At 45.2% G+C, this 25,725-nt stretch overlaps 1 protein-coding gene across 5 annotated transcripts in view; it reads left to right on the top strand.

The window, feature by feature from the left end:
* Window positions 1–25,725, top strand: part of AGAP1 (ArfGAP with GTPase domain, ankyrin repeat and PH domain 1) — a 402,392-nt gene that overhangs the window by 288,489 nt on the left and 88,178 nt on the right. For all 5 annotated transcript variants that reach the window (XM_088467751.1, XM_088467750.1, XM_088467753.1 and 2 more), the window contains 3 exons: window positions 1,781–1,908; window positions 2,365–2,520; window positions 6,089–6,181. In XM_088467751.1, coding sequence (XP_088323877.1) covers window positions 1,781–1,908; window positions 2,365–2,520; window positions 6,089–6,181 — 377 coding nt within the window. The remainder of the gene's footprint in view (window positions 1–1,780; window positions 1,909–2,364; window positions 2,521–6,088; window positions 6,182–25,725) is intronic.

Here is a 25,725-nt window from a genome sequence, read left to right as displayed (position 1 = left end):
GGCTTCTCTAGATCAGGGGTAGGAGGACATTCCTCCTCTGCTATAAATCTCTCCCGGGCTCTGAGCCCCGGCTCCTGTCTCTGTCCCCTGGATACAGACGTTTAGCAGCACAATTGCTCTGAGAGAAGGCAGCTTACGTTTTGGATATAATTGTATTGTAAATGAACACTGCGGGGGGGGGGGGGGGTTGGGGGGGGAGGGTGAGGGGTGTCCTGCCTGCTGGTAGCCCTCTCCTTACATGGGGTGTCAGTGGGGCTCTGTGTTTAGTTCTTTACTAAATAAATCTTATCGGAACATCAATAAATAGTTGTCATCACCGTACACCGCAGCTATGACTGGTTGCTGTAACCTTTCAAAGGGTTTAAAAAAAGAAATAGGCACCTGATGCGTGTCCGGGCCACGAGAAGGTTAAACCCCCGGTCACTCCGTTAATGCTATAGCGAGAAGCCGGTGTGGACGTGGCTCCTGTCCCCCCTTTGTGGGGTATAGACTTTACCCCGGAGGATTGTGCTCACGCTTCTTGATATGCTGTGGGTGACTTTGTCCCATCTGAAGGTAACAGCTTATTACAAGCGCATTTAAATCCCCCCATTAATAGGAGCAATTAAAGAATAGCTCCATTTCCAGCAAATTAACAACCCGGAGAGGTAATTGCGACATAAATGAAGATAAATTTGTTTTAATGTTGCGAGAAAGGGAGGGAGGCCAGGGGAGAGTGTCAGGTTTTGGGAGGGGGGGGGCCATGTTTTATGGCTAATGTAGGATTCATTGCTCTGGCCGAGGAGCTCATGGGGCAATGGGGGTGGGGTAATGTGGTCTAAAACCTATAAGGGCTTAATATCACGATTAAAGATGCATTTCAGCCGGACCTTTCCTGTGTAATGCTAATTTGTCCTATGCGACGTCGATCTGGATACTATCAGTGTATGTCTGAAATAGCTGCTCTAGAAGCCAGGTCTTTCTTTGTTTTATGGTTTTCTGTTTTCTTTTTGTGTATTTTGTTTTTGTGGAGTTTATTTAATATTTTATTGTTTTATATCCTCTGCAATACTGGTAACCTTGGCATCGCTGCCACCATAACTGCACGTTAGAACGGGGGGGACATTCATTTATGGGGTAAAGCGTCTGCCGGAGCACCTTCGTTCCCAAAATGAAATCAGGACCACTTTATACTAATGACCGGCAACCGGTACTAATAACAACATTTGCATCTTTATATGCAATAATGTAAGAAATAAAAAATATTTTAAACACGGCTCCTGTGTAGATAAAACCTTTTTGCAGCATTGTCACAATGACCCACGTGTTCTAGTGTCCTAGTGTCCTGTACGTGTTCTAGTGTCCTGTAGCATTCGTCATGGTTAGCAGTGTGGTTAGAGATGTCACGTAACTGCACATGCGTGTGAATACCTCTCCCGCATAACTGTTCCTCCAGTACATATAGGATAGGTAATCTCCAGTGCCACCACTTGTAGCTTACCCAGCAAGTAACAGCAGGTGCATTCCCGCAATGACTGAGGTGCCAACGGTTCTCTAATCCTGCTGTAGATTTAACCATAGAAATGTCTTATGTCCTGTATAAGGTTGGAGTATAATTTTGGTTAAATATATATATTGCTTAGTAACTTCCTAACAGCATCCACCTGTATTACTGCCTTCTCCCTTCCTTTGGGTCATCGCAGGCACCTTTGCATGTTCATTTACGCTCCCTGTCTCTGGCCGCACTTGCGCCCCCGATTCCCCCCCGCTGACCGTTTTGCCATTCTGTCCTTGTCTCCAGTGGCCCAGAAGATCGTAGCGACTCGTAAGAAGCAGCAGCTGTCCATCGGCCCCTGCAAGTCTCTGCCAAACTCCCCCAGCCACACGTCTGTCTGCTCCGCTCAGGTGTCCGCCGTTCACATCAGCCAGGTAAAGGCACCTACTTGTTCATAAGCATCGGTGATATTCTGCTGTCCCTTGCCATTGAATATAACCATATACGTACATATTGGGTGTGACCTGTGGGTCTAGATGATGTGGAACTACAAGTCCCAGTCAGCCTCACGCTTCTAAGGCTGGGTCTTGTAATTCTACAGCCGCTGGAGAGCCACGTTAGAGCTCCTGCGTGTCCTGGTTTATCCAAGACTCTCCATGTTGTTATGATGTCACTTGGAAGGCTGGGATTTAGGCGTGACCCATGTAACTTGTCTGCTGAATTTGGCAGCCATAGCGATGTGTATAGTCGTTTTAATGGTGTTTCAAATAAATGGGAGTCCTACATGTTAGGCTGATGGCCGCTTACGATAGCCAAGTGCGTTTGGTAGACGTGAAACAAGGACATGTTCCTTATATGTACAGATCTCTGCATGTTTTCTATCTACACAGACTAGTAATGGAGGAGGCAGCCTCAGCGACTATTCCTCATCAGTCCCCTCCACTCCCAGCACTAGCCAGAAGGAGCTAAGGATTGACGTCCCGCCTACAGCCAGTACCCCCACGCCGGTGCGCAAACAGTCCAAACGACGGTCCAACCTGTTCACGGTGAGTTCTTACTGTTCCGTCGGTCTCTGTGAGTGATCTAAGTTGGGGGTGATTGTAGCTGCTCCTTTCGTTGAAGTGCACCCGTCTCCTAGAGGTAAGAGAAGCAGACATAGACTTCGCAAGCCAAATCAAAATCATTCACGTTTCTCCAAAGAGTTTGTGAGCGGCTGAACTGACCCACCTATGAATACACAGCCTTTCCAGTGTGTTTCAATGCCAGCGTATTTTATTACACAAAACGTGGGTCCATTTGAGGCTGCCTGGCACATTGTTGTATTGTTGGGCGATCCTACTCTTGCCACAGAAGAATTTGTGCAGGTTACAGTTACTGCCACCAGGTGGCAGCATAAATCAAGAGACTTTTCCAGATGGATGAGGAAATGCAGAGACGGATCCTGTAGGAAGCCGATCTATTCTTTTCCGCTGACTTTTAGCATAAAACAAGACAAGATTCAGCAAGAATTGAAGAATCCAATGATAGATTACACACACATATCTAAGAGCATTGTATATTTGTTGTCCCGTTAGTAAATACCCCACACCCTGTATCCTGGGTTTTCAGCAATTGTGTTCCATTATGGCCATAGCACTTTTCTCGCTTCCTACTCTTACAAGAGACAAACCGACACTGAGTGTGTAATGCAGTAGAGAATGCAGTGTCGGTCTCCGTAGGCTTCTGACAATGCAGACAGATGTGTCCTGTAATCTGTATTACCAGAAATGTTACATCTTTATTATAAAGAGTTAAATAATTTGCTGTGGTCGGGACATGCTGCGGAGTTCCCCAGCGGTTGGTACGGTATGAGTAATGTTGCTGGACAGAGTAATGGAGTGTAGCTGTCAGGGTTAGTTACTCTAAAGTGAGAGATGTGCCACAACGTCTTCCTACTATAAATCTCTTCCTCTGTCTGACTACACGTTCCTATTATGTGCAAGTGAGTTAATCACAAGGCCACTTCTGGCTTATAACACCGTTACAGCTCCTACTTCACGGAACCCTATACATGTAGAACTGCGGGGTCCTTCCCTGGAATCCCAGCGTTCTGCAGTTACCTCCCTGGTCTCTTACCCAATGTGCTGCAATCCAAAGCCTGTCTAAGACGGGTTCCAGGTACTTCTACTGACTACCGGAAATGTCTTCTAAATCATCGGGAATAAACGGGGTTACCCTGAGTATTATAACCGAAAAGTTTTATGATCGTGCACAAAAGAAACAATACGGAATGTTGCGAATACAAAGAAATATGAGCCTATTCCTTTTATTAGGTAGTGATATGTAAAGAGGTTGTTCGCTTTGGGACAGATACCTCACTTTTCCCAGTTGAGGCCAGTGGCCTCTTTCACTTGTGTGCATTGTGAATACAACATCCTAGTTGCCAGTTGCCTGCAGCTCTGAAAGCTCCATTCTCTGTCCACCATGAATAGGCTCAGTGCCAACGTCAAGGCACCGAACGCCAGTGTGCCTCCGTCCTATCACCACTGGATCCTAGCGAATCCATTGGCTGCATTTTTGTAAACATAGGCCCCACCCACAATATTACCCCCTTCCCTCTGCGAAGGTGACGGGTGCACTTTTTATTATTATGATGAGTTTGTGTTATTTTTAACATTGAGGAATATTTTTCATATCTCGGCATCATTGCTGTTTCAGGAGTGAATAAAGCCCATGTTGTGGTTTTGCTTCCATCCTAAGTGACGCAGGTGTAACAACTGTCCAAGTATCTGATAAATAAAGAGATTTAAACCAGTCACAGAATTGAACATGCTGTTAGTACTGTACGTAAGCAGAACTTATTCAACCGTTCTGAAGGGCGCTGGGCAGTGCAAAGGAAAATTACTTTGTTTTTCATCTCTAGTATATGTGACGGGCACTGCTGTATATTGCTGGGGATGTCCTCGCCATGCTGGGGGTTTTACACTATATACAACTGTTTTATCAGGAAATATGCAGTTAATTAAAATATTTTACACACGCATTGCTAATTGATTTTACAGAACATTACAGCAGTGAAATAACCTAAAGTCTATACCTAAGAATTGTATAATCTTTGTACTGGGATAGGTTGATTATAATAGACTATTATTACAGGTGCAGATGGCACATGCATCGAATAATGTAGTAGTATAGGGGGAAACCTTGCCCTGAACAGTTTATCGGATGGGGATAGGCGGTTATAACCAGCACATTATGTTATACAGCTCGGGATACAGAGATGTGCGTGGCTTAAGCAGCTTATCACATTATGCTATAACGTAACAGGAGAGGCTCTACTGGGGGAAGGGGGTTACAACTGTATGCGATGTGCCGACAGACGTCACTGCGATGACCGGCTGCGCACATTGCAGCATGTTACGGTAAGCTCTCTTTGCTTATTTTTGTGCACTCCTCTATGGCCTGCGAGGAAACGTCAGCCAAGTCACATTGCCGCGTATCGCCTTCGCAACCGCTCCGCTGCACCTCGCGTGGGATTTTATCGGCCCCTATCAGGAATAATATATAATTAGAATATATGGGGTCAGTTCAGTTAGACGCGAGGGGCCGATCTTGCCCCGAGCTCATGGATTTTTGTACGCAGCCGTGTAAGTGCGGCACATAGCCGCACTTACTGACGCAGCTTAGTCGCATCTCATTGAATTGACCCTATAATTTAATCGGACGAGGGATTCCAGCATATACTCACTGGTGTATATTCCACGTATGGTTTCAATGGCCTTGATATGCGCTTACCAAATGGAGATTAAGCTAATGCTGTTCTGGTAAATGCTACTGTAGCACAAGTTAAAAAAACACAAGTAAAATTATGACATCAATTTGTAGCGTTATGTGTATTTTACACTTTTGCAACAACGCATTCAATACACTTAAGTCCTGATTCTGCGTCGCACACAGTGTCGATCCCCCACGCATTTCGCTGATGTTTTAAGTCTGTGCTTGCGTCTCTGTTCATAGTGCTCAGTAACAAGGAGCAGAATCGGACCCACAGACTGTGGAGTTCAGTGGGCGTTTTTGGGAGGTAACAGGGTGTGGCTAAGCAGAGGCGGGCATTTCAGACGGAGAAACTGCGCCTGCCGTAGACGGATCTGCACCGCCACTAGATGCTGCCGGTGGGCGTCTGTGTTCATGAAATCGGCTGCGATATTAGCGTAAAGACGCGGCAAGAGACGTCTGCACGCATCTCCGAATCAGCCCCCTAAATCATGCGGCAGTAATATAGTGAGGACAAAAAGGCCGCATCAAATTGTGATAAAGGGGGGAAGTGTGTGTGTGGGGGGGGGGGTTGGAGCTTTCCTAAGGGAAACAGATTCTATAAGATATGTATTTAACTCTTATTGAAATGTGAAAAGAATTTCTCCATGTTCCTAAAGGGTTAATGGACGGTGTTCAGAGTGCGCAGCCATCACGCAGGAAGGCAGGAGCTGACAATCTAACCTCGCTGTTCTTATTTCTGTGTCCACAGCAAATTAAATGAAGCAGACCGCTCTGGCAGGGGGCGGGAGGCGCGCCGGGAGAGCGGACGCTCTGTGTTTGTGGAGGGTTTTAACGGGATGTGAACTTTTTGCTTTTCAGTCTCGAAAAGGGAGCGACCCAGACAAAGATAAGAAAGGTCTAGAGAGCAGAGCAGACAGCATCGGCAGCGGGCGAGCAATACCAATTAAACAGGTAAGCTTCCTCTCTGCCTCCGCCTCCCTCCGCCAGGCTCCAGTGTGTAATTAGAGGAGCCCACGCTCGGGGTCTCGTCTTCGGAGCCCCCCGCTCTCTGCACCGCGTTTGATGCCCCCCCCTTCCTGAATGTGGAAGAGTTGCTCACTTGACATCAATTAGGCACGAATCCTGCGCACATTAAAATGGGATCATTAGGATAAAGAGGTGGTGTGAGAGGGGGTGGGGATCTGCCATGTGACAACAGGCCCCTAATGAAGTGAGCTGTACAGGGGGAGTCAGTCAGGCCCAGGCAGCTTCAAAGTGACGCCTTTTGTGCAGAATGCTTTGATTGGGCCTCTCCGCGTCTGTCTATGGGGGGATTGGGAGCCCCCCCCCCCCTCTGATAAGCACGCACGGGCTTGATTTGGCTGGTAATCTGAGCCCCCCCTCTGACGGCCGATGGGCAATTAGCCACACGGAACGTGTCAGCTGCAAGACCCTGTTTGTAATTTGCTAATGAAGTACTTGTACCTTTTGATTAGGTTCAGTTTCATTTAGGCCTCCATTACCCGAGCGAGCGTTTACAGCCCTAATGAACGGGCTTAATTAATCCTTTCTGGTGACGCGGAAGGAAAAGAGGAGGGGGAGGGGGAGATGAGGTGGAATCAGCAGGAGCCGGGGGTTAGGAAACGTTGGCCCACAAGAGGCCGTTAATAGCCTAACGAGGAGGAAATGCTTTGGTGTGGATCCAGAGAGAGTACGAGAGCTTTATAACAAGGCAGAGAGCAGATATACAACTTGTGATTCCTGCCTGAGCAGGCGTCGGGGAGCCTACGGGGGGCTCCACAGGAGTTTTGCTCTCTGTTGTATAGGTTTATGCTGCCGTGTACATGAGCACCGAGTATGACAGCGTGTAATTTAATAAGCCGATAAACTGGTCATGAAACATCGTCCTTTGCTGCTAGTTTGTGCGCGCTAATTTGTCACTTATGGAGCATACACACGGTCAGATCTGTCAGATGAACGATTTTTACCAAAGATTTGAACGATTTTTGACTGCATTAAAATGAATGGAAATCGTCCAAGTCTGACTGCAAACAATCAGATGTCAGATATCGTTATCTGACCATCGGGAACGCGCATCGTTCAAATCGTTCATCTGACCGATCTGTCAGATATGTCAGATTTTCCTTCAGATATGAACGACTGAACGATTTTTAAATCGTTGTCGTTCAGATCTGAAGGAAAAATCTGACCGTGTGTATGCACCATAAAACCTACAAAATGTTTGATTATTTCAGCCCGTTCGCCTGCAGTAGCCCTGTAAAATGTAGCCTGACGTATTCCTGTACTATTGCCACATTGCTGCAGAGGCATGTTTGTGTGGATACCTACAATTGTTCCCCCCCCCCTGAGTCAGTAGGCATAAGCAATTCTGCAAGCAAAACCCTCTTGTGAGCTGGCACATTGTAAGGGGTGCGAGATTTGTTTTGTTTATTTTCCCTGTGTCTTTATATTGTTTTCCTACTGATACAAATGAATCAATAACTCGATGCAAATGGGAAGAAGGGGTGATGTGGAAATCATCTAGGCCAGGGGTCTTCCACTTTGGCCCTCCAGCTGCTGTGGAACTACACATCCCAGCATGCACTGCCATAGTTTTAGCATGCTGTTATATCACAAAGGTGGCAGTGCATGCTGGGATGTGTAGTTTCACAGCAGCTGGAGGGCCAAGGTTGAAGACCCCTGATCTAGGCACTATTGCTTTATGAACATGTAATTATTAAATGAAATGACTTTGTCCATAAATATGGGGGTTCTGTACATGCAATGATTTGCACCTTCGGCCAGCAGAGGTCGTGAAATATTGCCGTTTTAGTTTATATATTTGAATTTGCAAATTTGGACATTATTGAATGCTGATTACAGTGTCCATAGAAATAGACTTTATATGGGTACACGGCTTATTTCATGGTGTGTATTTGTGTCTTTCTTTTAATTCCGCCTTGCGTTTGAATTGCTTATTTTGTTCTCCATAGCTGAACTCTTCAGCGCACATGTATGTATCCTTACGAGCCCACTTCTCTCCAGTCCTGCACATCACTTGGCTGCAGAGAGCCATACATACAGAACGCCTGATTGCGGTGGGAGGCAGGGGCTCCTCTGGTGCCATTTGCATAAATCTTGTTAAGTCAGAGGCAGTTAATGAGGTACAAATGAGGCAAGGAAGGTGACATGCAGATACATGCTGGCAGATGGGAGGTGGCTCCAGAGGTATCAGCTGCCTGGGTCTCTGCTCCCAAACCCCCCTCCCCTCACCTTCTGATCAGCCCCCTGATGCTGTCTGGCACTCTTGCTGCTGGGTCGGGGCGCAGAGCTTGCAGTTTTATACATACGTGTGATGCCTTGTGGGGTGGTGATTTTTCACACTGCATTGCGGGTCTTTGACAACCTGGAGACACACCGATGTCCTCCTGAAATAAATCTCGGGTGGGGTTTAGCCCTGGGTTTTATTTGTAATGGGTAGACGGCGTTGATTCTCGCTGCTGCTGATTATAATGCGGCAGTAATCAGTGCACTGTAATTTGCTGGGTTTACCGCCCGCTCCCAAGGGTGTCTGAAGTATATTATGGTAGCCAATTTTAAATCTGAATTGTGGCTGGGGAGCCTTGCGTTACTGTCAGATAGCCTATGTCTGAGGAGTATAGAGTGGTACAGTGGTCCTTTTTTTTTTTTTTTTTAAATCGTGAAAACCGCTGAGTATATTGCTGGGGAATTATCACGGTTATGAGTTCTTCCACTTTAAGCCAACAATACAGAACCGTACACAGACCCCGCACTCTGCGACCGCTGTCACCAGAGATAGATCAGCTCTCTGGACAGAAGTTGGTACGTCTCTTTTCAGCGCCTCGCGCCAGAGCCTCTGGGACAAATCTTTATTAAATGGGGCCCATAAACAGTTTCCCATTAGGAGTGGAATTGTATCACTTTGCCGCATATAATTTGGTCACCCAGCGTCGGTTGAGTCACAGAGACTCATTACGAGTCCTTGTGGATGGGACTGAAAGCTGCTAACGATTGTACCAGTATAATTAAATCTTTCCAAGCACTCGGCAGCAGTGTCAACGAACTGTGAAGAAAATAATGTTATATAGCCAATCAAAAAGAGATACTTGTAAACTCATTTGAAGCGTCAGTGTGTGTTAGAGCCCTCTCTCTGGATGATGCTTATTGCTTGAGAAATTAAAGATACAGTTTTGTGCTAAGAGGCAATCCGGAAATTACATCCTGAATTAGTTGTTAATTGATTTGGTAATTCCCTGGGGTCTGCAAACACTCTCTCTCTCACTTCATTTTTTCCCTTTTTGTTGCTTTTCGTTAAGTGTCTGTTCTCCCAGTTCCACAATCATGTTTACCAATTAGATGTAATGATAGGAACAATGCTGGCTATGTGAGCTGGGTGCAATGTGTGTGCTTGTGTGTTTTTTAGGTGTGTGCGTACAAGCTAGATTTCGTGTATGTGTGTGTGTGGCTGAACTTTAATACTTGTGTGCATTGTTTCAGATTGTGCATGCATGAGGCACCGGCTGTGTTGGGCTTTTATAAAAATATATTTGTACTTGTTGCTGTGCGTTTGTGCGTGATTTATGCTCACAGCACAATTAGATGTTTGTATTTGTATTTCAGGATTAAAGGTACGATGACCTTTGTTTTGTTTTTTTTCAATTATTATTATTTCCTCTTTGTGTTTGTCCGATCACAAAGGCACGCCAGCCCCACATTAATGTTCCTTTTGTGTTTTGTAAATATTACAATGTGGATGTAAATAAAAAATAATGTGTCAAGACTGTGTGTATAGCTTCTACACTCATGTGCCAGAAAAACGGAGTCACCTGTCCGGTAACGTGTAAGTCCTCGGATAACCGTAGCACGATGGGGCATGGACTCCACAAGCTCTCTGAAGCACTGTGGAGATAGTGTACCCCCATGTCTCCTGAGTTAATGGTACACAATTCCCTAATAATTACTGGTAGCGGAACATTGAACTGCATCCCACATGTATTATGTTGGGTTCAAGTCTGGCGAATAAGGTGGCCAACTCATGATGCCAAACTGATAGGAATGGTTCTCCAGCCACAGTCTTGTGTCTACGGACCTGTGCTGAAAGAGCCCGCTCCTGTCTGAGCGAATGCATGACCTGAATGGGTGCAAATGATCTGAAAGGGTGGCTACATAGCGGCCGCCAGTCAGTTATGTCTGCAGATGTATCAGGGGTCCAAATGCGTGCCAGCTGAATATTCTCCACACCATAACCGAGTCACCGCCAGCCTGGACTATCCCTTGCTGGTGGATCCATTGCCTCGTGGGGTTTTCTACACACGCACAATCGTCCATCTACTCGAAACAGTTGGAACCAAGGCTACATGTTTCCAGCCATCTGCAAGTCCAGTAGGCAGCGTACACAAGCTTGGGGTATGCGTGTAGAGCCCCTTGTGCCATGGGGTCGGCAATAGGACCCAAGTGGGCCCCATAGAAGAAAGGGAATGCCGCGCTGTTCGAAAGCTGATGTGACTTGCGAAATAATTTTACGGTAATCTGCTGCAAAGTGGGCGTGGTCATGGGGAAAGGGGGTGTGTCCTTAAGAAGCTCCCCCTTTTCATCACTCTTGGGGGCGTGGCTCTCACTTCACTGTGTATAGATTCTGTGTGCGCATTCCCACAAATCTTTTCACCGGAGGTGATTGCTGTGCCACAAATTTTTTCCTCCATGGGACACTGCGCCCGGCACACGCCAGGCTGTTTCAGCAGTGCGCCACCTTAAGGGCAGGGCGCATTTTGCCGTTTTGAAATCAGGCAGGGCGCGGTGCCCTTCTCAAACAGCCTAGCGGGAAACCTATTACATATAGTACCTCAATTGGGGAAGATATCATTTAATGTGGGGGTGTGGTGGGATGTACTGGGAATGAAAACAGTTGTCTCTGGGGCATGACTGTAACAATCAATCTCTAGCTTGTATTGCCCTGTACTGGATATAATTATAGGTTTGCACACAAAACTATTTATAATATATAGTACATTGGGACTGGGAGCACTTATGTAAAAAAGCATTTCAGCTGCTAAGTCTGCCCCCATGTGGGGTATCTGTGAACTGAGGGCCTGATTCAGCAAGGAACGCAAATGTGCGCACGCACTCGGCTGCTGCGTGTATATGCTAATCAGTGCATACGCACGGCAACCGCAGCACAAGATTCAGGAACCCAGCAATACACAATGCCGCCCACTTCCCTTTACTCACAGCCTATGTAGTCTGCAAGATGGCGGTAACATCGATAACATTGCGAACCATCGGACCCTTCGGCAGAATGAACTGACCCTCCCGCAGACTTTGCTACATCTCCTGCACGCGGTGAGAGCTCATGCTGCGTAGGGTCTCGCAATGGCTAATTTATGCACGCCTCTGCAACGGCGTTGAAACGCACTGGCACGCCTGCGTTCGCACGACCACACCCCGACACCGCCCACAAACTGCACTTCCTGTCAATCACTGTTAGAGGGGTCTGCGTGCACGCTGCGTCTGTTCTGCGTACCCTTTCCTGATCGCACTGGTTGGTTCGTGCATGCGCAGTGCGTAACCATTGGTTGCGTGCGCACATTTGCGTTCCTTGCCGATTCAGGCCCTGAGTGCACTATAGTGATGGCGATTGAACCTGGGTTTTGGGTCTCACTCTCCCATAGATCAGGGTCTAATCTGATATCCTTGCTGTTATTGCCCTCTGAGCTGTCTTTGACTGGACTCACAATTGAACCCAATGTACTTTGTGTTAATGCAACCTGCAGATTACGGGGGCGATGTGATATCGCTGGAACGCTGACATCGGCACCATTCATCACCCCCTAAACTGAGCATTTTAAGTTTTCATACCCATAAGCGTGTGTATGGACATGCATGATGTTGGGGCGACCATATGTACTGCTGACATGTACATGGTACACATCGCGCCACCCTGCATCGCACCTCATTTAATCGACCCAAAGGGTTATTTCTCACATTGTCTGTGACACGTCCTATGCAGTCTCGGTGTCATTTGCGCGTTGCGCACACATGCAGGTTTGGCCACGTGTGATCATTATACTGTGTGTTCCCTCAGATCGGTCAGAAAATGATCCAAATAAGTGTTTGGCAAACACCACATTACTCTATATACATAGCTTTATTGGCGAGCACTTTACCGTTTGGTGGCTATCCTATAGGTACTGAGTTATGCCATACTCAATGTTTGAATAGCCCGGGCATCCTTAAGGCACATCTTGTGCTGGTCCCGGTAAATGTAATGTGCCCATAACAGCCACATAATTACCTCATTTAATTGAGGCCTGAAAGATGTCATGGTAACGCCATGCGTATGTGGCAGGAGGGGGCATGTTGGTAACAGGAAGTTTGTAGGAGGCTGCACAGAATGTATACTGAATACTGTCTGTATACATAGGCTGTAGTGGTACTGATGAGGTATGTTACTGAATACCATCTTTTAACATAGGCTGTAGTGGTACTGATGAGGTATGTTACTGAATACTGTCTGTATACATAGGCTTTAGTGGTACTGATGAGGTATGTTACTGAATACCGTCTGTATACATAGCCTGTAGTGGTACTGATGAGGTATGTTACTGAATACTGTCTGTATACATAGGCTTTAGTGGTACTGATGAGGTATGTTACTGAATACTGTCTGTATACATAGGCTTTAGTGGTACTGATGAGGTGTGTTACTGAATACTGTCTGTATACATAGGCTGTAGTGGTAATGATGAGGTATGTTACTGAATACTGTCTGTATACATAGGCATTAGTGGTACTGATGAGGTATGTTACTGAATACTGTCTGTATACATAGGCTTTAGTGGTACTGATGAGGTGTGTTACTGAATACTGTCTGTATACATAGGCTGTAGTGGTAATGATGAGGTATGTTACTGAATACTGTCTGTATACATAGGCATTAGTGGTACTGATGAGGTGTGTTACTGAATACTGTCTGTATACATAGGCTTTAGTGGTACTGATGAGGTGTGTTACTGAATACCGTCTGTATACATAGGCTGTGGTGGTACTGATGAGGTATGTTACTGAATACCGTCTGTATACATAGGCTGTGGTGGTACTGATGAGGTATGTTACTGAATACTGTCTGTATACATAGGCTGTAGTGGTACTGATGAGGTGTGTTACTGAATACTGTCTGTATACATAGGCTGTGGTGGTACTGATGAGGTATGTTACTGAATACTGTCTGTATACATAGGCTGTGGTGGTACTGATGAGGTATGTTACTGAATACTGTCTGTATACATAGGCTGTGGTGGTACTGATGAGGTGTGTTACTGAATACTGTCTGTATACATAGGCTGTAGTGGTAATGATGAGGTATGTTACTGAATACTGTCTGTATACATAGGCATTAGTGGTACTGATGAGGTGTGTTACTGAATACTGTCTGTATACATAGGCTTTAGTGGTACTGATGAGGTGTGTTACTGAATACCGTCTGTATACATAGGCTGTGGTGGTACTGATGAGGTATGTTACTGAATACCGTCTGTATACATAGGCTGTGGTGGTACTGATGAGGTATGTTACTGAATACTGTCTGTATACATAGGCTGTAGTGGTACTGATGAGGTGTGTTACTGAATACTGTCTGTATACATAGGCTGTGGTGGTACTGATGAGGTATGTTACTGAATACTGTCTGTATACATAGGCTGTGGTGGTACTGATGAGGTATGTTACTGAATACTGTCTGTATACATAGGCTGTGGTGGTACTGATGAGGTGTGTTACGGAGTACTGTCTGTATACATAGGCTTTAGTGGTACTGATGAGGTGTGTTACTGAATACCGTCTGTATACATAGGCTTTAGTGGTACTGATGAGGTGTGTTACTGAATACCGTCTGTATACATAGGCTGTAGTGGTACTGATGAGGTATGTTACTGAATACTGTCTGTATACATAGGCTTTAGTGGTACTGATGACGTATGTTACTGAATACCGTCTGTATACATAGCCTGTAGTGGTACTGATGAGATGTGTTACTGAATACTGTCTATATACATAGCCTTTAGTGGTACTGAGGAGGTGTGTTACGGAGTACTGTCTGTATACATAGGCTTTGGTGTGTTACTGAATACTTTCTGTATACATAGGCTTTAGTGGTACTGATGAGGTATGTTACTGAATACCGTCTGTATACATAGGCTTTAGTGGTACTGAGGAGGTGTGTTACGGAGTACTGTCTGTGTACATAGGCTTTGGTGTGTTGATGAATACCGTCTGTATACATGGGCTTTAGTGGTAATGATGAGGTGTGTTACTGAATAACATCTGTATACATGGGCTTTGGTGGTACTGAGGAAGTGTGTTGATGAATACCATTGAGGAGGTGTGTTACTGAATACAGTCTGTATACATAAACCTTAGTGGTATTGATGAGGTGAGTTACTGTATACTGCCAGTATATACAGGTCTTGGAGGTATTGATGAGGTGAGTTACTGTATACTGCCAGTATATACAGGGCTTGGAGGTACTGATGAGGTGTGTTACTGAATACAATCTGTATACATAAACCTTAGTGGTATTGATGAGGTGTGTTACTGAATACTGTGAGTATATACAGGGCTTGGAGGTATTGTTGAGGTGTGTTAGTGAATACTGTCAGTATATACAGGGCTTGGAGGTATTGATGAGGTGTGTTAGTGAATACTGCCAGTATATACAGGGCTTGGAGGTACTGATGAGGTGTGTTAGTGTGTTATGCCATACTCAATATTTGAGTAGCTCGGGCATCCTTAAGGCACATCTTGTGCTGGTCCTGGTAAATGTAATGTGCCCATAACAGCCACATAATGACCTCATTTAATGAAGGCCTGAAAGATGTCATGGTAACGCCATGCGTGTGTGGCAGGAGGGGGCATGTTGGTAACAGGATGTTTGTAGGAGGCTGCACAGCGGAGGACAGCATCCGCACCTGACTGCTCTGGTCATTCCCACTACAGGACTCCTGCAGTACCCACATGTACACGGCATTGTACGGCCTGATCACCAGGTGACTAGCTGTCTCTGATTTGGTGACACACAGGAATAAATTATCCAGCCAGTCGATCCTTAATATTAATGTTTGATATCAATAAGGTTAATTACAGAACAATGTATGAGGTGTTTTACTGAATACTGTCTGTATACATAGGCTTTGGTGTGTTGATGAATACTGTCTGTATACATAGGCTTTAGTGGTACTGATGAGGTATGTTACTGAATACTGTCTGTATACATAGGCTTTGGTGGTACTGTGGAGGTGTGTTACTGAATACCGTCTGTATACATAGGTTGTAGTGGTACTGAGAAGGTGTGTTACGGAGTACTGTCTGTATACATAGGCTGTGGTGGTACTGAGAAGGTGTGTTACGGAGTACTGTCTGTATACATTATGGCTTGGGTATGTTGATGAATACTGTCTGTATACATAGGCTTTAGTGGTACTGATGAGGTATGTTACTGAATACTGCCTGTATACATATTTTTTAGTGGTACTGATGAAGTGTATAGATAGGTTTTGGTGGTATTGAGGAAGTGCGTTACTGAATACCGTCTGTATACATAGGCTTTGGTGGTATTGAGGAAGTGCATTACTGAATACCGTCTGTATACATATTTTTTAGTGGTACTGATGAAGTGTATAGATAGGCTTTGGTGGTATTGAGGAAGTGCGTTACTGAATACCGTCTGTATACATAGGCTTTGGCGGTTTTGAGGAAGTGTGTTACTGAATACCGTCTGTTTACATAGGCTTTGGTGGTACTGAGGAAGTGTGTTACTGAATACCGTCTCTATACATAGGCTTTGGTGGTACTGATGAGATGTGTTACTGAATACTGTATGTATACATAGCCTTTGGTGGTACTGAGGAGGTGTGTTACGGATTACTTTCTGTATACATAGGCTTTGGTGGTACTGATGAGATATGTTACTGAATACCGTCTGCATACATAGACCTTGGTGGTATTGAGGAAGTGTGTTACTGAATACTGTCTTGTATAAACAGGCTTTAGTGGTACTGATGAGGTGTGTTACTGAATACAATCTGTATACATAAACCTTAGTGGTATTGATGAGGTGTGTTACTGAATACTGCCAGTATATACAGGGCTTGGAGCTATTGATGAGGTGTGTTAGTAAATACTGCCAGTATATGCAGGGCTTGGAGGTATTGATGAGGTGTGTTAGTAAATACTGTCAGTATATACAGGGCTTGGAGCTATTGATGAGGTGTGGTAGTAAATACTGTCAGTATATACAGGGCTTGGAGGTATTGATGAGGTGTGTTAGTAAATACTGTCAGTATATACAGGGCTTGGAGCTATTGATGAGGTGTGGTAGTAAATACTGCCAGTATATGCAGGGCTTGGAGGTATTGATGAGGTGTGTTAGTAAATACTGTCAGTATATACAGGGCTTGGAGCTATTGATGAGGTGTGGTAGTAAATACTGTCAGTATATACAGGGCTTGGAGGTATTGATGAGGTGTGGTAGTAAATACTGCCAGTATATGCCGGGCTTGGAGGTATTAATGAGGTGTGTTAGTAAATACTGCCAGTATATGCCGGGCTTGGAGGTATTGTTGAGGTGTGTTAGTAAATACTGCCAGTATATGCCGGTATTGTTGAGGTGTGTTAGTAAATACTGCCAGTATATGCCGGGCTTGGAGGTATTGTTGAGGTGTGTTAGTAAATACTGCCAGTATATGCCGGGCTTGGAGGTATTGTTGAGGTGTGTTAGTAAATACTGCCAGTATATGCCGGGCTTGGAGGTATTGTTGAGGTGTGTTAGTGAATACTGCCAGTAAATACAGGTGTGTTACTGAATTCTGTCTGTATACAGAGTTTGATACTATTGATAAGGAAGGAAAAGCAGGACTCATGACGTGACTTTTAATTTGCGCTTTGCAGGTTGGTCCCCCTCCATATTTATTCTGGGCGCTGCTGACAGGCACATTGTGCTTAATACGTTCATTTAGATTTATAAGCATTGTTTACAGAACCTGTGTGGCTGCTGAAGCTCTAACAACATCTGTTCCCTGGTACTAATTAAGTGCTAATTACGAACGAGCTTTGTGTGTTTGTCATTGTAACGGGCTGGTTCTTCATGTGGGGAATGCGAATAAATTGATTTGTAGGGCAAAGGCCTCGCGAGGACCATGGGAAGTCTGTGTACAGTGTCACAGGAGGCGTTAATGGAAGACTACTCATTTGCTAACTTCTCTATATGTTTGTACTTATTTTGTTCGTGTCTGTATTCTTTTCCATCTGCATTTTTTTTTCTCTATTGATTCCAACCCATGAGTCTAGGTTCAATAATGTCCACAAATTCAGCAGTAAAAGTACCCCTCCTGCATATTGTATGGAGATTTTCACTTACAGCGTGCTCGCCCTGACAGCGTGGCATCCAGTGCCCACTGCTTTTTAGACCGTGGTCATTTTTCGTTAATATCCTGTGTTTCGAAATCAGACATTTAGGTGACGGTAGTATATTTTTACATTAGGTTTGTGTCCTCTAATACAAAATACTGCAGTGCACTAGATTGTACTTCAGGTTTGGCTGCTCCTACATTTCTAACTGTGTTTTGACTAATTACTTTGGTACTAATTAACGTATCCCTTGGGAGTCAGGTTGTGTTCTTGAGATCCATCAAAATGTTACATATCAAGGATTTCTTTGTTGAAACATTAATTGCTTAGACTCTGTTGTCATAGGAGATCTCTGCGTGTTGTGTAAAAGTGCCTATACATGCTGCACTTCTGCTGGCCAATTAGGTTGTTTTAGACCTAATTATCCGTAAATTGAAGTGCGTTTGGGCCCAAAGGTTTGCCCGTCCCGATCAACAGCCTAATAGAAGTTTCAGACGTAAATCAGGGCAGACAGAGAGAGTACAGTTTTGATATGACGACTATGATCTCGCACAGTTTGCTGTCATTAATGATCGACCACATCAATTGCGCCCTTTTGGCATCCAGCCCTTTGACCCAGTCTCCCGAGTAGCCGCAACTTTCACGTTTTGGCCAAATTTGAGACGAGATCTGAAGCTATTTATTATCCTTAAATATTTAATCATTCTCATCAGTCCAACTGAGGTGACAACCTATATTCCCCGTCACACAGAGAGAGACACATGCACAAACCAGGTTTATCTACTCTCCCAGAACGTTCGCCAGACTCCCTAATTCCGGGGAAAGGGCACGCAGACTCCAGCGAAGCAGGTCACGCACCCGCAGCGCACCCACTTTCCAAGGCATTGGATAAGGGGGAGTGATGTTGCAATTCTCAGCGAATTATGGCCCCGCCCCCTCTACGCGATGCCATGATTTGTGTACTGTGTGGGTTGGGCCACCATGTCGCCCTAGTGGCTAGCAGTGTGCACCGTGCGGCCAGTAGCACTGCCCAGAGCGTTCTTTTGACGCTGTGGGCATGCACCCTGCAGTGTGTAGAGCTGCCCGGAGTTTTGCTCTACGGTCACCGGCCCTACTCCCTCCCTGTGATGGATTCGGGGGCGAGCCCAGCACAGGGTGGCAGTGAGCCCTACTCGGCCCCTGCTTGCCAAGCATGAGGAAAACATGCAAACTCCACACTGATAGTGACCTAAACCAAACTCATGTTGCCATGCCGGCACTCTGTGGCAGCAATGTTAACCTCTGTGCCCCCTTGCCACCATTAACCCCAATAACATAGTTGTTTAGTATTTATAACACCCCCTGATAATTCTGTTTCTGTCTATTTGGAGTTCCCTGACTTGAGATTCTAGACCCAGGTGTTGACTAGTCTACACAAATGGTTTGATAGCACATTTCTGTGTAGAAGGGAAATTAATTATTAGTGGCAGTCAAATTGCTGTAAAATTAATCCCTCTGCTGCCTGGAGGCTTGCGATACTTTGTGATCTGGGCTTACTGCATTAGTTTTCCACTAAAATTGCCCCTTGAGCTCTTGACAAGTGATTACTACGACTGTGTCCTGGCCCTGTGTGTGTGGCAGGAGGGGCTGATGAATTAGCACTAAGAATGATTACACACTTTTATTATTCACATACAAGGTTATATGCATTACAGCTTTTTTTTTTTTTTTACCTGGAACATGAGTCTTGCCAGATTAACCCCTGCGGTCCCATGGCTCCTTTTTTCTATATCCGACTAAGCCCTTTCTGGGACCTAGCCTCCCAATAATTACCGACGCCACTCTCTCCATGCCCTGCAGGTAACAGTGCCCGCCACACAGCTTCTCTATAAATCATTCTGATATCCTGCCGTGGATGGCACCCGGGCAGCATTTGAATAATTCAGGTAATTTGGAGGACAGGCCTATTGTATAAAGCAGCTCATAATCCTGTGATATCAGGATGCAGCTACGAAGAGTCACCTTACACCTGTGTGCGAGCACAGTGGGCAAATCTATTAATATATTCCTTTATTTTTATTTTCCTTCACCTACAACTTTACTTGTAGCTGAATCCTTTCTGTTCAGGTTTTTTTTTTTTAGATTCTCAACCACAGCATACTGGAAAACCAGCTTGTTTCCCGAAGGACTTACCCAATAGCGGACATACAGGTTTAGTTTGTGTTCTTGAGCATGGGTAGGTAACGTGCGGTACTCCAGCTGCTGAGGAACTACACATCCCAGCATGCCATGAGACAGTTTTAGCATGTCCTGAGAGCAAAGATGTCGCAGGGCATTCTGGGATATGTTGTTCCACAGCAGCTGGAGTGCCTAAAGCTTCTATAAGGCAGAGATAAGAACCTAGTGGCACTGTGGCTGTTGGGAGAGTCACGTTTTGGCTGAGCGTGTTCTAATAAAAAAAAGAAAGTGTTAAATGCCGTTATAGTACTAATTAAACAGGGTACACAGGAAAAGAAAGTGCTTATATCCAAAATGCTTAGCAGCCGTTATATCCCTACCTAGAGAATGAAATGAGAAAGCAGAGCCTCAGGATGAGGTTGGAGGTGGAGAGCTCAGGGGCGTAAATGTAATCATGCAAATAAAGCCGGAATACCTCACCTGTAGAGACCATTCCTCCCAGTAATGACTGATTACCAGTAATAATGGCTATTATTATGTCAAGCACAGACCCACAGTTGCTGAAAGAGTGAGAGTAAGAGCCACACAAAGCTGTCTCTGCAAAATCTACAGTGAGTAAATCACTTTGCTTCCCACTTCTAAGGCCAGCACATCACTTATTTCCAAAGACAGAGCTTACAGCACATTCCTAATTGTAGTGTTGTACATTGCTGATTGTAGTGTTCTGTATCATTTTGGTGCTCAAACAGTTAAATCGCCAACAAACCTTTCTCCCCATCAATTTTCCGAGGCTTTGCAGGCCAGTTCTGTATGGTCTCTGGGTCCTGGAGTGGTAACCCATCTCCTGTTGAGCCTCAGGTGCCGTGGCTCCTCCTCTGAGTAATTGCACGCTGTAGACGCCTCCTTCCTCCCCGCGTTATTTACACTGTAATTCATTTGTTTTACTCTGCAATTGGCAGCTGACAGGCTGTAATTTCACGGCTTGTAATAAAAAGGTGTCTCATAATCTGCTTCATTTAGCAGCGGAGCCTCTAATGAAATTAACTGCAGCCCTAATTATTCCTGTGAATACTAACGACCCACCGTCACGACTCCCTGCGAGAAGGACACTGGAGTTCTGTCTGGCGCGTCGCGTGCGAGGAACAGAGGTCGCACTTTTGGGGCCGTCCCCATCCCCCCCCCCCATTCTTCACATGATTTCCGCAAAGTTATGGAACATTGTTGATCATAATACGTGATGTTCATTGTATTGATCTAGTCTTCTGACAGTAAATTGCACACACTGGGTGCCACAATGGAATTATGTTTGCATCGCTCGTTAACACCACACTGTACGTCTCTTCCAATCTTGTCACGCACTTCTGTTTTACGGACCCTTATCCTCCCTTACTGGTGTTGTACAAGCCCTGTGCATGCCATGTCCCTGGTAACGTACAGGCTCTGAGCCCTCTGCTGTGTGCAAACAGAAACTTATCAGCAAGTCAGGCTCTATCCCTTAATGAATAGAGAGTGCTGAAGTAAGCGTTAGGTAATTGAGTTTATAATTAATTACCCAGAACCCTCATCAGATAAGACGCTTGTAGAGAAGATTTTTTTTTTTATAATCGCATTCTCTGTCTCCGTGTCCCCCGGGCCTGCCCTTCCCTGTCCTTGTCCAGGCTGCTCTATGCACTTATCTCTGGCCGAGCCTGGCCACTGGCCCTCCCTGTGTCCCCAGGGTGATGATGGATGAGCTGAAGGAGTGGAACGATTGGTGATGGCACCTATTTATTGCAGCGATAGTTCCCCCCCCACCAGCGCTCTCTGCCTGTGTCACTCATGTAGCGGGCCTGATGTTTTCCCGACATCTCCCAACAAAGGCCTGGGAAGTTCAGAGACCATCAGCCCTACACTTCCCAGAATCGGTCTACCCCCCATCACAAAGGCCACCCATGGTCCTATCTCCTGCTTCATTCCCATCAACAATACAGCTGCAAATGAGAGTTATTCAGTGCGTGTCTGCTCGGGGTCTTATCACTCACAGACTGAGGAGAGGATCCAGCGTTTTGATTGATCCCTCTGTGATTAGGGGGAAGTTTATCTGTGAACACTTTGCTCCCTCCCTTCATTGCATCCTCACATTCTTCTGCACTTTGCTCCGCTCGCTAATCTTCTTTCCACAAATTGTTTTTTCCATTATCTACCTTGCCCTCTCCTTCTGTCTCGCCTTTATTTTCTTGTATCTTCCTCTGATCCGCTTCTGACAGTACCTTGTCACCCATCTCGCTCTGTACACAGTCTGTCTTCTCGCCATTCTCTAGCACAGGCGGAAAAGGTCCAAGCACAAGTCAGTCATGTCCTACTGGGGATTGGACACACAGCGCCTCCTGTCCATTAGCACAGTACCTAAGCTTACTGTCTCCCTCCCTTATCTTGTGCGTGGCGGAAATTGTTCTATATTGGAGACTGCGTTACCCTGCTTACAAGAGTATTTTGGAGATCTGATTTTAAAGCACAGATAACAGTATATCCTTACCAGTCTGTCGTTTCTGGCTTGTATTTATAGTTAGGAAGAATACTGTGGTTAAACTGGCAGGTGGCTTAAAATCTTTCATGGTGAACGGCATGTCGGGGTACCAAAAGCAGCGCTTCCAGCCTGACAGCCTTTTATAAGCTGGGCTAAACCAATCTTGCTAAGGACGAGCGACCTAGCTAAAGCTGGGTACACACCTAAACTACGCTGCGACCCAGCAATGCGACAATGCCATGTAACTATGTCTGGCATCACTGTACACACTACACAATGCATGGTATGACAACACAATATACTGTTACATGCATCATGTAACAACACCGCATCATCTGTGCCAGCGTTCCGTCTGATGTGCAGCACAGCAGGTGGGACGATGCAACTACCCAATTCATCATATGATGATTGGGTGGCTGTACACGTACATACCATACGATGATCATTGCGGTTTGTCGCGGAACGCAAGTACGGCCAATAAATCGAGCAGTTTGTACCCAGCTTAAGACGTAAGGCATTCTGAAACTGGTGAATGTAAAGTCAGGAGTAATGTTTGTATGTGTGTATATATATATATATATATATATATATATATATATATATTTTATTTATTTTCTCTTCATTCTAGCACCCTGCACCTGTCACAACTCCTGCAGTACTTATTTCCTGCCAGGAGTGTCACACACTGCTCTGGTGCTTCTAGCACACTGAGCTAATGTAACAAACTGCTGAGATACAGATCAGAGTGTGCTAGAAGCACCAGAGCAGAGAGCGACACCCCAGGCAGGAAAGAAGTACTGCACAGGTTGTGACTAGTGCAGCGTGCTAGAATGAACTGAAGTGTTCTAGATATATCTATCTAGTATATAGATAGATATGTGTGTGTGTGTGTGTATGTATGTATATATATATTCAAGCACATATAGTTTGGGGCCGTAGTGGAACTTTTGGAACGTTCCTGAGAATAAACCACAAGTGATTTGGCAAGAAAATTTAATCGTCTTATTTGTTTGCGTTCGGTTGTGTTAACTAGCATTGTGGTTATTTCTACTCCGTTTTAAATTAGTAGAAGAATGATTTCATTGACAGACTGAGCACAATGGACTTTAAAGTCTAGATACAGGATAGCTATGGATGCGCCGGAGTGAGAAATGGAAGTCTGAGGTTACTTGGGTCAGTTAGGGATCTTTAACTCTTAGGGAGAGCGTGTTCCTGATCGGGTGTCACAAAGATTGGTGTTCTCTCTCTATGCATGCTGCCCTCCGAGATACAACATGTCTGTCATTGTGCAGTGTGACGCCCCAGGCCTGCAGGGGGAGGAGAGGGCGGGGGAGGGCTGGGGAAGGTGGCAGGGCAGAGTATCATTATCAGACGTAATTGATAAATAATATCCCTCATAAATACTGCCAGTCCTTCAATTAGTTTTCTGTAAAGTTCGGGATGGGGAAGTGATGGCCTGTCAAAGTGACAATGGATGACAAAAATTAATAAATTGCCTTCTAAATAGTGCGGACACTTAAAGAAAAATTGGGCAGCCAATTTAGCCCAGCGGGAGGTGGGGGGCCGGGGGCTTTTTTCTCGTTTTTATTTTGTGCTCTTGTCGGGCCTCTAATGTTGTCTAGGCTTTATTAATGATAACGGAGCCTCCGCTCCCGCTTATGTTGCTACGGGCAACTTTGTTCATTAAAATTAAAGCCGGCGTTTAATCCCATTAGCCGCTCTCTGGGTAGCTCCTGACGCTGACAGTATACAGGGTGGGGGAGGGGGGCTGTAGATGGGACTCTGCCCTGTGGACGGTAAGGTCGTCAGAAATGGTTATTTACTGGGGTTTTTTTTTTACTATATATATATATATATATATATCTTTTTATATATATATAATATATAAATCTCCGTAGTTATATTTATATATATATATATATATATATATATATATATATAAATTTTGCGCATTTTATTAATAACCCTTTATGTCTTTTCTCAACTGATTGTTAATTAGTGGGTGAAATTGACGAGCACGAGTTAGCGCTAGCAATGATCCCCTGCGCTGTCCGTAAATAAATTGTATCATACGCACTCAAGGAGAATCCGTGAAGTTAAAAAGGCTCGTTAGGGGAAACGCTGCAGTTTTGTGTTTATTTGCCTACGTTAATTGCTGCCCAGCAGTTATCGGTGCAGAAACGAGCGCACAGATTGTGCCAGGCCAGGAAATATGAAACAAATTGAGGCTGGCACCCTGTGCGCAGCACTAAGTGTTGAATATGAAATCCAGGTTAGATGAGAAAAGATGTGAAAAATCGCAGGGCGCTCTCTAAACCGTCTCAAGACGGCGCACGGAGCCCCTCCACTTAGTTATAAATGTGTGTGTCCTTGTTTTTCATTTGTATTTGCTAATAACAATGTGATATAATGTGCGCTGCGTTGAGATGCAGGGAAAAGATGAATGACAGTATCAGACTCATTGTGTCAGAGCGAGGGGGGGCTGAGAGGCGCAAAGGATACAGCCACCTCTGGGGCCAAGATGTTTTCGCAAAGAAACCCCCAGTTGGTCACAGAGCATTAGTACATAGGGCATTATAACCTCACTAATGTGACTCAGTGCTCAGTCCGATCTCACCAATGACCGAGCTTGGTACCAGTCGCGAACTTAGTATTGCCCCGGCAGCCGAATAGTTAACCAGCGCGAGAGCGGTTGCTGTTATAGATTGCACGCCGAAGCCTCCCGAGCTGCGTGGTATCAATCTGAGCTCCAGTATAATGTTCATGTTTTAGGCGCCGGAGCTGTCATGTGTAAGGAGCTGTGAAGATGTATATTTTGAAGAGCGGGAAAAGAGCAGACCCTGCTTTTTTATCCTGCCACCCTTTAATTGTTGACTAAAATCTAATAACTGTTGTGCTAAATGAGCCATTAAATGTCCTTCTCGTAAAACATTGTGTATCAAATGATTTTAATGTTAGATGCATAATGTCACTTTCATCTTCATGACAAGAGGCAGATAGCTGGGAATGAGGAGACGGAGAATTAATGATGAGGCAAGCAGGAGCTGGGCTGATGTACACGGCAGGGATACAGGGCTCCATTCAGGTCCTTTCACAAAGCACTCAGCGATAACTCTCTAGCATGTGCTTCCTCCAAGGTTTGAGGTTGAGGGCAGCTAAGAGCCCCGGTGTTGTGGATAGGGACTAGAAGAATACCACAGTGGTTGTATATCTTATTATTTATTAACATTTACTCAACCCACACATATTCCCCAGCACTTTACTGAGAACATTTCAGCCATTCACATCAGTCCCAGGCCCAGTGGTGCTTACAATCTATATTCCCTATCGAATAGACGAACATACACGCTACGGTTACTTGTTTATTTATACGTCAGCAGCCACTTAACCTATCAGTATGTATTTGGCGGTGGGAGCAATCCGTAGCACCAGG

Source organism: Taudactylus pleione, unplaced genomic scaffold (genome assembly GCF_031769625.1).
Source record: "Taudactylus pleione unplaced genomic scaffold, aTauple2 ptg000074l, whole genome shotgun sequence".
Taxonomy (NCBI): domain Eukaryota; kingdom Metazoa; phylum Chordata; class Amphibia; order Anura; family Myobatrachidae; genus Taudactylus; species Taudactylus pleione.
This window is presented reverse-complemented; position numbering and strand designations above follow the sequence as displayed.